The sequence below is a fragment of the Rhineura floridana genome, chromosome 17 (assembly GCF_030035675.1).
Source record: "Rhineura floridana isolate rRhiFlo1 chromosome 17, rRhiFlo1.hap2, whole genome shotgun sequence".
Classification (NCBI taxonomy): Eukaryota; Metazoa; Chordata; class Lepidosauria; order Squamata; family Rhineuridae; genus Rhineura; species Rhineura floridana.
In genome coordinates, this window is record NC_084496.1 from 2,277,969 (window position 1) to 2,292,967 (window position 14,999).

General features: G+C 48.0%; 1 protein-coding gene across 2 annotated transcripts in view; it reads right to left on the reverse strand.

Moving 5' to 3' along the window:
• The window catches only part of SYNGR3 (synaptogyrin 3), a 31,069-nt gene extending 21,618 nt beyond the window's left edge, over nucleotides 1–9,451 (reverse strand). Inside the window, exon 1 of one of the 2 annotated variants that reach the window (XM_061600284.1) lies at nucleotides 9,149–9,451. In XM_061600284.1, the coding sequence (XP_061456268.1) occupies nucleotides 9,149–9,202 (54 nt within the window). In that variant the 5' untranslated portion in view covers nucleotides 9,203–9,451. Of the gene's footprint in view, nucleotides 1–2,089; nucleotides 2,411–9,148 lie in introns of those variants that run through there. The other variant, XM_061600283.1, reaches the window with a different exon arrangement.
• Between the last annotated feature and the right edge of the window lie 5,548 nt (nucleotides 9,452–14,999).

Consider the following 14,999-nt stretch of genomic DNA (forward strand, 5'->3'; position numbering starts at 1 on the left):
GGGATGATGTGTGTTAGCTACTGAGAAGAGTCTTCTCCGCAGCTGACTCGCCTCCATTCTCTCCTGCTGGCTCCAATCAGCATGAAAGGACAAAGACTCTTCTCAGTGGCTAACACGATCTCTTTTATGCTGATGGGCTCGTACCTAGGGACCTGGCTGGGATCCTGATCCCCAAAAGTAACAGGTCTATGACCCCCAGCCACTCTGGATGATTCCACCCCTGTACATGACAGAGGAAGGCTATTCCCTTGTGTTTTGTTAAAAAAGGAGGGGGTCAGACCAACCCTACCATAGATTGGTTCCAGCCAGCATCGCCATTTTGGACTCTCCCATCAAACCCCAGCCAGCGCAGTTTTGAATGTAGAAGGTCGCTGGGTATCCAGGTAGGGTTGGGAAAAGACCCTTGCCTGAAATCCAGGACAGCCTCTGCCAGTCAGTGTAGTCAGTATCCAGTACAGAGCCGGATGCACCAATGGTTTGATTCAGTATGTGGCAAGCTTGCTGTGCCTGAAATCCAATAGAGAAGCTGCCAGTCAGTGTAGACAACACTGGCCCTGTTGGACCACTCATCTGAAACACTTCCATGCAGCGCCCTCTGTTCCAGGGCTCAGCGGCAGAGCACCTGCTTTGCATGTTCAGTGCATCTCCAGACTGAGATTCCCTGTCTGGAGAGTGGCTGCCAGTCAGTGTAGACAACAGTGAGTTAAGGAAGATCAAATGGCCGATTTGGCATAATGCAGCTTCCCAGGCCTGTAGCTGGGGGAAGGGGGGTAGGGTGTCCACCCCCTCATAAAAATCCCCCCAATATTTTGTTTAAAAAAAGATGAATAAGTAAATTTATTACAGAAACACCACCACCACCCATTTTAGGGCAAGTCCCCCCTCCTGAACTTTCAGGCTGGCTACAGGCCTGCAGCTTCCTCGTTTTCTAAAGTTCCAGCTGATGGTGGCCCAGTCCCCTCTGCCCGGCGTCGTGAGGATGCCCCTCAGATCCCCCCAGAAATAAGCCCCCCTCCTGGCTATTGCAAAACAGTGGTCAGAATGCCCGCACTCTTTGCACACCTGCATGGAGAAAGCCTTCCAGGGCCCCAGGCCACGAGGGTCCCACGCCACAGACCACCAGCAGGGCTGATGGCAAGTGAGGGTTTGCCCCCCCTCGCCCTGAGGCCTCGGACGGAGCCCCTCTTGCGCCAACCTTCCAGGGGGGAGGCAGCAGGAACCCCCACCCAGCCGGCAGCCAAGCCAACGCGGCTGTCACCTCTTCTTTCCGGGGAGGAAAATGAAAGCCTGCAAAAGGCATGACATCATTGGGGCCATTGGCGAGACGGGGAGGCCAGGCCTGCAGGTGGATCCAGCCCCCTGGCTTGTTCCACCCAGGCGGGAAGGGGGGAAACAAAGCAAATGAAAAGACCGGGAGAAAATGCCTCCTGGCTGAGTGGTTGTGCAAACAGTCACCAGAGGCCCCCAACGCACATCGCCGCCTGCTTGTTCCAAACCCAGAAAAGGCCAGAGAGGGTACCGCGAGGGCTAGCCGCACACCTCCTGTTGCAAAGGCAGGGATGAAGCGAGGTGGGGGGGTCTCCCCAGGGGATCTGCATCTCCCAGCAGCTGTCAAGGGACAACCTGGGAGGTGGGAGCAGGAGAAAGGCGGGGGGGAGCAGTCTCTTCTCCCGCAAGGCCCCCACCCTTCCAGATGTGCCATGCCTTCCCTGCCCCCCAATCTCCAGCGCCCCTGCTCTTTTTAAAAAGCAATGGAACAAAATAATTCAACGAGGGGGGTGTAATTGAGGCACTCCGGAGAGAAGCCGAGAGGCTGCAATGCACACCACCGTTGATGCCCCCTCCCAAGAATGCATGTCAAACGATGCACAATCTTTTTTCTTCTTAAAATACAAAGTCGACCTGCCAAAATGAAAAAACAAGGCTCATCCCTTCCACTGCACCTGCACCGCCCCCCCCCGCATTCCCAGCTTTTGCATCATCATCATCAATGGGGTGCAGCAGACGACGTCCAGGCTAGTTGACCTCTGCAGAGCCCCCAAACCAGCCAGGTGTGCCTGTGGCTGGGGGGGGGGGCGGTGAGGCTTACCCCAGCGACGATCCTCAGGATGGTCTGGGGCCGCTTGAGGAATTCCAAGGGATCCACAGCCGCGCCTGCCAGGCCGGCCCCGAAGGAGACTCCTTCCATCATTCCTTCCCAGGCGCCTTTCTCCCTCGCCCTCTCTTCCTTTTTATGTTTTGCTTCTAGCTTAGAAGGCAGGCAGGCGAGGAAGGAACTGAAAGGACAAGTACCAGCGTCTGCCCCGATGAGGCGAGCGAGCGAGCGGGCAGTCAGTGGCAATTGCAGCAGCAGCAGGAACAGGCAGCTTGCGAGCGAACGAGGAAACGGCGCGGGCGGGCACCCGGGAAGCTCGCGCCAGCACCTGCCTACGCGAGCCCAGCGTCTCGCGCGCAGCCTCTGCTGCTCCTGCTGCTGATGCTGCTGCCGCCGCCGCCGCCGCCGCTGCTACAGCAACAACCCACCCAGCTGCAATAATAATAAATCTCAAGCCTCTTCGCCCCTCATCTGGCAGTGCATGGCTATATAGATACGTAGGAAAAACCACAACTGACCTACGCACGCGCTTCAGGACCCACACGTCGGCAATCTTGACAAAAAAGTGGAGCAACCAGTTGCAAAGCATTTTAGCATGGAGGGTCACAACCTGTTGGACTTTTCCATCACAGCGATAGAGATGCCAGCAGATCCAGCAGCATTGACCAAAAGGGAGAACTTTTGGATTTACTCTCTGGACACATTGGCCCCACATGGCCTGAACCTGGAGGACAGAACCACCACTACTTAGCTTCTGCAAATGAAGCCCCTCTGAGCATTCCATCCTCAAAGCTCTATAACTGCCACCTTGGTAGCAGCATTTGTATGTTGGCAGCTGACGAAGGCGGAAGCTGAAACGTTTTGTTAATGTAATAAAAACCTCTGTTTTGTTAATCACAATTACGTTCACACACACACACACACGCACACACACACAACATATATTTGTGGCTTCTTAAGGTGTAGTGGTTAAGGTGTTGGACTAGGACCTGGGAGACCAGGGCTCAAATCACCATATAGCCATGAAGCTCACTGGGTGACTTTGGGCCAGTCACTGCCTCTCAGCCTCATGAAAACCCTATTCAGAGGGTCGCCATAAGTCCGAATTGACATTTACATTTTTTTAAAGACCTCAACATACGGATTGTGGCATCAGAATTGTGGACTGCCGTTGGCTTCATCTGATGCATGAAGTGTTATCCTGAGTTCGCAGGTGCAGCTACAGATGTATTAGTATTATTAATTATCATCACCATTATTATTTTTAATTTATTGGGTATCTTTCTGCAAGAGGGGTAGCAGAGAGAGAAAAGACTCCAGCAACACACACACACAAACAAATATAAATAATTCCAGGGCTGCCTTTCTATCATGACAAAAATCCCCAAACCAGTGGGTCTCCAAGGCAGCTGTGCAATAACAGCGCAAGTTCTGTTGTGTAATGGATTCAGTTGCACTTCCTTATTTCTATGTGAGAAGAACATCACCTATCTGGACAGTGACGACCTCGCTTCAGTTGTTCATGCTCTGGTAACTTCTAGATTGGACTACTGCAACGCGCTCTACGTGGGGCTGCCCTTGAAGACTGTTCGGAAACTACAGCTAGTCCAGAATGCAGCGGCCAGATTCTTGACGCGGACCAGAAGGTCCGCTCATATAACACCTGTTCTGGCCCGTCTGCACTGGCTTCCTATTTGTTTCCGGGCTAGATTCAAAGTGCTGGTTTTGACCTATAAAGCCCTACACGGCATGGGACCGCAATACCTGGTGGAGCGCCTCTCCCAATATGAACCTACCCGTACACTACGCTCAACATCTAAGGCCCTCCTCCGAGTACCATCCCATCGAGAGGCTCGGAGGGTGATGACTAGAACCAGGGCCTTTTCAGTAGTGGCCCCCGAACTGTGGAACAGTCTCCTTGATGAGGTGCGCCTGGCGCCGACGCTACTATCTTTTCGGCGCCAGGTGAAAACCTTTTTATACTCCCAGGCATTTTAAAGTGTATTTTAAACAGCATTTCCGTATTTTGGATGTTGTTTGGTTCGTTATTTTTTTTTTTATTATTATTATTTATTGTATTTATTGTATTTATATATTGTGCTTGTTTTTATCTTTTTGTACACCGCCCAGAGAGCCTTCGGGCTTAGGGCGGTATATAAATTAAACTAAATAAATTAAACTAAATAAAATCAGAAGGGCCCTGCAGGATCAGACCAAAGGTCCATCTCTAGGCCCACATCCTTATTGCTTGATTTTTAAAACGTCTACCCTGCCCTTCACTAGAGGATCCCAGAGCAGGTTACACCCATAAAATATATAAAAACAATACATTAAAACACAATAACAATTTGTTGAGTTCACTTTGTTTATTTATTTTCAGTAAGCTTTCAGACTAGCTGACAAAAATCAGTTTGGCCCTTGCCCTCAGGCTTCCAGTCTAAAAAGACGTGGCACATGAGGAACAAGGGAATCTGAGGGAGGAGGGAAAAAGCAAGCTCAAGCACAAGTTACGATCATTGCCAGTGGTGGTTCCGGCTGCCCTGCCCTTGATAAAGAGGACTCCCTCCCATGAAACACTCTTCTCTTCCAGATCAGATCTAGGAGCCGAAGAGGTGACAACGTCCAGGCGAGGAAGGCAGAGCAGTGCCTGCCACGTTGGCTGAGTCTTGATGGTAGTAGAAATCCTCCCAGGAGGTGGTGGCTTGATGGAGTTAGATATTAGCATTCTGGCAATGTTATTGCAGAGGCCAGTTTTCTGGCATGAAAATGGCAAGAAAGGAACGACAGGTCAGGAGAACACCAAAAAAAGCCTGGATGATGGATCAGGCCCAAAGGGGGCCCATCTAGCCCAGCATCCTGTCCTCACAGTAGCCAACCAGATGCCCCCAAGGGAAGCCCACAAGCAGGATATGTGCGCACGTTCCAGTAGTCTAGTGGCAATTCTAGAAGTGCAGGGTCCCTTCATGTTAGTAACAGCCATGCCCCTCACTCGCTTGCTTGCTCTCCGTTGTCAACTCTGCATGCCTCCGTCCTTCCCGCATGTGCCTTCTCCCACAACAACAGACGTCCCTAGAAGCCTAGAAAGGGGAGTGTGTTAGCTACTGAGAAGAGCCTTCTTGGTGGCTGACTCATCTCCTTTCACTCTGTTTGTCTCCAATCAGCAGGAAAAGACAAGGAAGCATGTTATAAGACTCTTCTCAGAGGCTAACACACTCCCCTTCCATGTTGATTGGCTTGTAGCACAATGGAGACATGACAACCCTGCTGGGACCCTACTCCTGGAAAAGTAAGGGGATTAGGACACCCCCAGGCCCCTGGATGACTACACCCCTGTTAGCGTAACAGCAGTATTAATTAATTAATTAATCCTGCCAGTCCTCCCAGAAGGAGTCCAGGGCAGCAAACAAAAACGCTAAAAGCCCTCTAAAACATCTTAAAAATAACAGACTTTATACGTATTAAAACAAAACATATTTTAAAAACGTATTAAAACAAAACATCATCTAAAAAAAATATTTAAAAACATCTTAGAAAGCAATTCCAACACAGATGCAGACTGGGATAAGGTCTCTACTTAAAAGGCTTGTTGAAAGAGGAAAACCTTAGTCTTCTCCTCACTTGTGATTCCCAGCTACTGGCATTCAGAGCCACACTGCCTCCGAGAGTGAAGGGAGAGCATAGCTATCGCAGCATCCAGTTTATTGTGACTAAGACCTAGCCATTATTTATTTACTTTGAAAAGTTTATTTACGTTATTTATTTTGAGCACCTTCACCATAAATTTATGTTCTCAGTAAGTAGTAAGAAACAATCAAAAAAACTATAAGAAGAAGATAGAAGAATAAAATAAAGCATGCAGACTAAAAGAGCAACGGTCCACTCCGAGAGAGTTAAAGCAGTAAAATCGCATCTGCCCTCTCGCTTAATAATGCCAAACACAAGCAGCTAGTCCCTGCTGGCTTTATACTCCACGACTCCCCTTTTCAAAGCCATCAAAGTTGCTGGTCAACATCATCACGTCTTATTTTTAAAAAACTAATTTATTGAAACTTTTACAGCCATCTTTCATAAAAATATCAAGCAAAAAACATATATTTATTTTTTTTATTTATTTATTAAATTTATATACCGCCCGACTAGCGATAGCTCTCTGGGTGGTGAACATCAAAAATACAATAAAATTACACAATCTAATAGAACAAGTATATAAAAACTGTACAATATAAAATCAGATTACAACAATTTAAAATTAAATTAAATTACATTAAAATGCCTCAGAGAAGAGAAAGGTCTTAACTTGGCACCGAAAAGATGGTAGTGTCGGCGCCAAGCGCACCTCCTCGGGGAGACTATTCCATAATTCGGAGGCCACCACTGAGAAGGCCCTAGATCTTGTCAGCACCCTCCGGGCCTCCCTATGAGTCGGGACCCGGAGGAGGGCCTTCGTAGTAGACCGTAGTGTACGGGCGGGTTCATATCGGGAGAGGCGTTCCGACAGATATCATGGTCCCGCGCCGTATAAGGCTTTATAGGTTAATACCAACACTTTGAATCTGGCCCGGAAGTATATTGGAAGCCAGTGCAAGCGAGCCAAGACAGGTGTTATATGCTCAGACCGCTTAGTTCTTGTTAGCAGTCTGGCTGCCGCATCTTGCACTAACTGTAGCTTCCGAACCGTCTTCAAAGGTAGCCCTACGTAAAGCGCGTTGCAGTAGTCCAGACGCGAGGTTACCAGAGCATGTACCACTGATGTGAGGTCTTCCTTTCTCAGATAGGGACGTAGCTGGGCTACCAACCGAAGTTGGTAGAATGCATTCTGAGCCACCAAGGCTACATGAGCCTCAAGTGAAAGGGAAGAGTCTAAGACGACTCCCAAACTACAAACCTGCTCCTTTAGGGGGAGTGTAACTCCATCCAGGACAGGGTATATATCCACCATCCGATCAGAGAAACCATCCACCAACAGCATCTCAGTCTTATCAGGATTGAGTCTCAGTTTGTTAGTTCTCATCCAGTCCATTGTCGCGGCCAGGCAATGGTTCAGCACATCGACCGCCTCACCTGAGGAAGATGAAAAGGAGAAGTAGAGCTGTGTGTCATCAGCGTACTGATGACAACGCACTCCAAAACTCCGGATGACCGCACCCAACGGCTTCATATAGATGTTAAAAAGCATGGGAGACAAAACTGAACCCTGCGGGACCCTACACTGGAGAACCCACGGTGTCGAGCAATGTTCCCCAAGCACTATCTTCTGGAGACGGCCCGCTAAGTAGGAGCGGAACCACTGCCAAGCAGTGCCTCCAACTCCCAACTCCACAAGCCTCTCCAGAAGGATGCCATGGTCGATGGTATCAAAAGCCGCTGAGAGGTCAAGGAGTATCAACAGAGTTACACTCCCTCTGTCTCTCTCCCGACATAGGTCATCAAACAGGGCGACCAAGGCCATCTCAGTGCCAAAACCGGGCCTGAAACCCGATTGAAATGGATCTAGATAATCGGTTTCATCCAATAGCGCCTGGAGCTGGTCAGCAACCACTCGCTCCAAGATCTTGCCCAGGAATGGAACATTCGCCACTGGTCTGTAGCTGCTGAAATCCTCTGGGTCCAAGGAAATATATATAAATAGCATACTAAAAATAAATCAATAAAACCCCACACAAATGTCACAGAGAACCATTAGTGAAAGTCTTGGGGTTGTCCTCTCAAAGAGGCATGCTTTGACCAGTCAGCAGAAGACCATTCCCATAGACGCCCACCATACCTTGTGGCAGTCTGAAGAACTGCTTGCCCTTTTTTCTGGCCTGCATCCCCAGGCTGGGACAGCCTCCTACCTGAAACCCCGAGAGCCGCTGCCAGTCAGTGTAGACAATACTGAGCTAGATGGATCAACTGTCTGACTCAAGATAAGGCAGCTCTCTGTGTACCTATACCATTCAGCTTCGTTGGATGACTCCAGGCCCATATAAAGGCATTATGATGTAGGTGGTTTCATTTTCAGTCTCTTTTCTTTTTGTTGTTGTTGTTATGTGGTGATGAAACTGAGGCTATCATACTTTGGACACATCATGAGAAGACACAATTCACTAGAAAATACATTAATGCTGGGGAAAACAGAAGGGAGTAGAAAAAGAGGAAGACCAAACAAGAGATGGATTGACTCCATAAAGGAAGCCACAGACCTTCCTGATGATGTGGAAATTAGCCCTTTTCACAACTGCCACACACTGGGTTGACGTTTTCATTGAGCCCCAAGATTTCGTTTCCTGCCGTTTCAGACCCCATCAATGTGTCTGTGATGTAATGAATCAAATTTGCTCCAATAGTCATCACTTGACACCTAACTTACATCTAACTGCATTTGCCATCTTATCATTCATTCATCCAGGGAGAGATTATTCTGGAGCATCTTGCAATCCTCTGTTTTCCAAATAATCCTGAATGACTTGGTGTCATTCCTTGTGGGTTTAGACCAGGAATGGAGAACCATTCTTCAGCCTGAGGGCTGCATTTCTTTCTGGGCAATGATCCGGGGGCCACATGCCAGAGGTGGTTGGAACCACAGTGAAAAACAGGCAGAATGTAAATTTTAATTTTGCACAGTAGGCTACTTTCTACAAGTGTTCACGCCCCCCTCTCAGTCCTCTAGACAGACCGGCAAAAGGCATTCTCAGGGTTCAGGCAGGCACACAATCCAGCCTGGGTTTCAAGCCAAGGAGGGTGCCAAGCAGGGTCAGAAGGGGGTGTGGCTTGGGGAAAGGGTGTGTGGCCAGGGAGAAGCCCAAGGGTCAGAAAGAGAGGTCCGGAGTGCCGCATGTCCCCAGTCCTGATGTACTGCCTAAAACAAGACAAATCAACTAAAGTACAGAATTGCTAAAAAAAGAAAGCAAGCCATGAAACATGTTTTGAAACACACACACACACACACACACACACACACAAACCCTACAGTTAAAAGCATTTGCAAAAAAAGGAAGAGATATTTATATTCTTCAGATGTTTCCCTCTTTCAGTTCCACTCCCCCTGGTTTGGTTGCATGCTTCATTGCTTACCTTCGGTTGCAAAATTGCCTCCCGCCAAGAAGTTTGGTTTGTGTCGGTTTTCATTATTATTTTGCATTTCTACCAGTCGGTGCTCCTTGTTTTATCTCGCCTCACGTGTCCTTCATCAGTCACCTCCTACAGCTTGCGTGGCAGTCAGCAAAGAGGGCGTGACAAAGGTCCCTCCAACCCCTCTCAAGACCTCAGGCCAATTTGGGGGTCATATACAGGATCAGGAAAGAGAGCAGCTGGAGTGACAGTGGGTGTGATCAGTACATCAGCAGGGCTCCATCCTGAATAGTAATAGTTCTCCTGAGCAGGTGCAGAGTGCCTTTTTATCACAACAGTGAGTAGCTACAGGGAGCCCCCACTCACTTGGAAGTAACAGGAAAGGCTACGCAGTAGTGCAGTGGCAAATTCAGAAGTGCAGGGTCCCTTCTCTATAGTCACCCCACAGCCCCTCACAGCCCCAAGACGTTTTGCTGCCTGAGGCAAAGGTACCCCCCCTCCCCACTGCATGGCGTTTGAATCTGAATTCCACACTGGTGATGGGACAGTGTCCTCCACAACATCTGAAGCAACAGGCTGGTTTAGGGGGTGCGACTGACATCTGCAGTAACTTTGAGAATGGTAAGCACTTCTGCATGAGTGTGCATTGGCCTCTTCCCTCCACTTCCTTTTTTCCTTGTGTGTCATGAGTCTTGTGAGCCTGAGGGCAAGAACCAAACTGAGAAGTAAGCTACTCTGAGAGCTGCTTTTTTTTTTTTTTTGCTAAAGGACAGGCATAAATACTGTAAGTAAATAAACAAACATATTTAACTCAATGAATTGTGATTGCATTTTAATGTACCGTTTGTATACATTTTATAAGTGTAACCAGCTCTGAGGAGCTCTAGCCAAGGGCAGGGTAGGCGTTTTAAAAATAAAGAAATAAGGATGCAGGCCTTGGGCCTGATCCACCAGGGCTGTTTGTGTTCACTTACATTAAAAGTTGTACCACAGCATAACAATTATGAGGCTGAGCTGTGACTCATTAAAGCGCCTGGAATCTCCCTTCTGCATTCAACAAGGTTGCCTTCTGCAAGCCTCTCTTTCTCTCTCACTGTTCTCCTCATCTATATTATAGTACAAACCTACCTTACAGGGACGTTGTAAGGCTCGCAGCCACTTTATGCAAAGAGCTTTGCCCCATAGCAAAGTGTTAATATTCAATATTTACATGCCACAGCCTTTACTGTTCTCCCATCACCCAAAGCAGCTGACAAAACAGATTTCAGACACCAGCCTAGCACCACAATGAAAATCGTGACGCATCTAAGATAAAAAGGCAGGCCTTTTTTTTTTTAAAGAAAAGAATCCAATTAAAAGCAGTGCAACCATTAAAAAAAAAACACGCATCAGCCCTACTTGTAAAGCTCTACGGGAAAACCAGATTTTGTTGATGGGAAATCGTCTCTGAGGGGAGTGCTGATGCACTCCAAGGGCGGGGAAAGATGCAGCCTGGTGGGTAGAGAGACCATGTGAGCTTATTCTACAATCATGTGGCTAGAGTGCTGGCAAGGCCCTGGGAGACCAGGGTTCAAATCTCCACTCAGCTTGGGCCACTCGTTGCCTCTCAGCCCATCTGACCTCACAGGGTTGTTATGAGCACAATACAGAGAGGAGGAGAGTCATGCATGCCACCTTGAGCTCATAGCCCAACCAACTCCACAAGGTTGTTGTGAGGAAAACATGGCGAGGAAGAGAACGCTGCAAACCCCTTCTGCAAACAGGCATGCCGGCTGTCAGGCGAGGGCTGTGGAAGCACTGGCAATCCGCTGATCATTGGTGCTGGCAGAGTCAACGGCGTTGGGTGCTGAGCGGTGGTGCCTGCAGACCCTGCTTGATGCATCTTTACCTGCCCTGCAACTGACTTCATGCTGCATGACATCGAGGGTGGCGCAGGAGGATGTGGCTTAGCATAAGCGACCTCAGGGGCTAAACAGCCAGGCCTCATGAGGGCCGCAGGCTGGAGGCTCTCCACCGCTGACTTAAGGTGCCAACACTGTTATCTTTTCGGTGCCAGGTCAAGACTTTCCTCTTCTCCCAGGCATTTTAGCATGTGTTTTTAAATTTTTTTTTTTAAGTGTTTTTAAATTTGTGTATTTGTTTTTAATGTTTTTAATTGTTGTAAACCACCCAGAGAACTTTGGCTATGGGGCGGTATACAAATGTAATAATAATAATAATAATAATAATAATAATAATAATAATAATAAAAACCCTGATGAGCATAAGGAACCCAGCGAAGCAGCCAGGAGAAGGGGGTCAGCAAGGGACTGCCTCTGAGGCCTCGAAATGCGTTTAATTGTGATGTGTGTGTTTAAAACATGTTGTATGACTTTTTTTTTAGCTATTCTGTACTTTAATTACCTGCATTGTTTTAGGCAGTAATTCTAACCCAGAGATGGGGAGCCTCAGCCTCAGGGGCCAAATGTGGCCCTCCAGGCCTTTCTACCTGGCCCTTGTGACTGTTCTCAGGCCACACCCCTTTGCAGCGCTGCTTTGCACTCTCTGTGAGTGCTTTTTCCTGGGCCAAATGTGTCCTCCGATTATGCCTCTCGCTTGCCTGAATGGAGCATAGAGAGGGGGGCTGTGAGTGTGTGTAGAAACTAGCCTACTGTACATGTCAGTGGTGGGCAGGGCCAGAGACAAAAGTAGGCGGTGCTGGAACCCCTTGGACAGCTTCCTGAAAGTTCGGACTAAAGCCCAGAGCGGATTCTACTGCTCCACTGACATGGAGCCGCCAGCCGCAGATGCTTGAATGTGAGCCCTCCTCAGCAGATGCCCAAGCTTGCCAACCCTTTACACCATCCCTGGCCATTTGGCCCTTGGTTTCCCTGTAACAGGCTTCACAAAGCACCACTTTGCCGTTCCCAGGTTCACCATCCTCACCTCAAAATGAAACCTGTGACTGAGAAGCCACGAGAGATCTAAATTATGTCTTCCTCAAATCTCAGGTGCTGACAATCATTGGCCGAGAGCACCTCGTGCCCTAAACCTGTGGCATGCGGCGTCCTGACTGGGAAGTGAAAATCTCATTTGCAAAAAATTAGAACGGAGTTTTGCTCCCCTCAGAAGCAGGCTCAGGAAGCGTTGGCTGGCCCTCTGTTGTTGCTGGCTTTGCCCCTTTACCATTCCTCCAGAGAAAGATAATAAACTTCTGCTTTTCTAGTTGCCATTCCCACATGCTCCTCTATAAGGGTGTATATTCAAGATTGCTCATAGAGATTACTTGTGCATGCACCTTCACACACAGGCTAAAATTCCTAAAAAGGAGGCATAGTGGTGGCCCTGAAGTCCCACTTCCTAAGCATATCAGTCAGTAGTGGAACTCTGCACATGCTCAATACAAAGCACCTATAGCTTTTCTTACCTCATATATAGGTTGGCAGCCTGTTTACTAAAAAGAATGGGTCCTGCTGAGCCCGGGATAAATTAGACCCTCCTGACTCTTGAATAACCTGAAGCTGTACAAAATATTGCTTCCTAATTTTATTATATAGCTTGTGTATATTATGCATTGTACTCCACAATAGTTGCTACATAGCGAGGAAGGGCAGATTATAAATCCAACGGCAACAGCAACAATAGCCAGTAGCTCCGTGATAGAGCAGAAAGAACAACTTACCTTGCCTTACCTTAAGTATTATTATTATTATTATTATTTCTCCGTGATAGAGCATCTGCTTTGCATGCAGGAAGAGCCAGGTGCAATCCTGGGAATCTCCAGTTAGGGCCAGGAAACGACTCTGGTCTAATGCTGCACAGCAGCTGCCAAACAGTGTAGACAGAACTGAGCTAGATGGACCAAGGGATCTGACTCAGCTTCCTATGATAAAGGAAGGGCCGCTGCTCAGTGGCAGAGCACCTGCTTTGCATGCAGAAGGTCCCAGGTTCAATCCCTGGTGTCTCCTAGAGCTGGGAATGGCCCTCTGCTTGAAACCCTGGACAGCTGCTGCCGGTCAGTGCAGTACACAATACTGAGCTAGGAGGACCAATGGTCTGATTCAGGGCAAGGTGGCTTCCTATGTTCCTACAAAATAAGAATTTAAAAAGAGTTGCTGCAGCATCACTGGTGGCTGGTGCCTGTTGGGAGTGGCAGGGCAGACAGCAGGGAGCCCACCAGCAGATGTAGCCAGCCGATGAAAGGTGGAGCTGACTGGTTGTAAGAAGGCAGGCAGGTGGGGGCTGGCTGAGGACAGACTGAGCCTGGTGGGGCAGCGCTCCCTCCGCCCAAATGGGCCAACCTCCACTGTGTAGCCAAGTAGCTTAGAGGAAGTGTTATGAGCTGGAACATCTCCATTCTTTGAATCTTACCTCTACCACCGACTCAGTCAATAGTCTTTGGTGAGCTACAAACCTTCTTCTGCAATTTGAGAAAATACTGGCCTACCTGACAGGGCTGTTGTTAGGGGTTATAGTAGGATAACATGTGTAATGCATTCTGAACACTCTGTATAGAAATACTAATATTACATCCCCACTTACAGTGACGGATTCTCCACCCTCCCATTTCAATGCATATTTATAGGATTCTTATCCATGCCAGTGGTCTTAAGTACAGGATAATAATAATAATAATAATATTTTATTTTTAGGCCGCCTATCTGGCTGAATGAACAGCCACTCTAGGCGGCGTACATAATTAAAATTTAAAATACACATATAAATACAATTATAACATATTCAATTTACCCACACCTGTACACTGTAGAATTAAAATTAACCAGGGATTCTGTATGCCCGCTGAAAGAGCCATGTTTTTAGTCCTTGGCGGAAGCCTACCAAGGAGGGGACATGGCGTAGGTCATATGGCAGAGAGTTCCAGAGGGTGGGGGCCACAACCGAGAAGGCCCTCCCTCTGGTCCGCACCAGTCTAGCTGTTTTAACTGGTGGGACCGAGAGAAGGTCTTGAGAGGCTGATCTCGTCAGGCGGCATACTTGGTGATGCTGGAGGCGCTCCTTTAGATACACTGGACAGAAACTGTATGAGGTGGTGGCAGTTATACTAGAGGTTTCCTTAACCAGGGATGCAGGGCGTGGCAATGTGGAGCTTGCCCGAAACACTGGATACCCAAAGGAATTCTCCCTTCCAAGCTGTTGCCCTACACCCTCCTTCCCTCACATCATAATGATGATTTCCCTGCTACAGATACCATGACAACTTTGACATCATTTCTTTGCTTTCGGCTGGGAAGCAGGAGAGAAATTGCACCCAGAATCACAACTGGCATGATGATTCTTTTAAGGCTCGCCTCCAACCCTGTAACTCAGTCCCCTGTGCCTCGGTTTACCCTTTTGCAGAAGATACACGCACAGCCTATAAATAGCACATATCTGAAGACCAGTCAATGAACAGGATGCCAGTCTCTATGGAGAGAGGAAAAATGATTCAAAATTAGTTGTCTTCCTCCTCCTCTGCCTCCCTGGGGATAGGGGGAGAGTTCTGCCAATTTCCTTCCCTGTGGTGGGAGCGGCAGGGAGGCAAGAAGAATCTGGAAAAATGTCACTTTCAAGATTCATTATGATGCCTTTTGAGTCCCCCCCTCCCTTTCTCAATTACAGGTGAGTCATCATCTCTCTGCATCTTTTTCTGACTGCCAGGAGAAAAGGCAGGCCTCAGAACCCACTTCCAGAACATCACCTAACAGATAACGCTTTTTTCTTTTTTAAAAAAGGAAGATGTAACATCCTGTTAAATGCAAGAGTGGCAGAGTGGCCACCCTCAGATAGAATCAGGGCCCTAACAGTCCTCACTAAACGAAGGAATAGTAAAAAAAAAAGTAAAAATGAAGAAATTGTGCCAATTTATCAATTATTG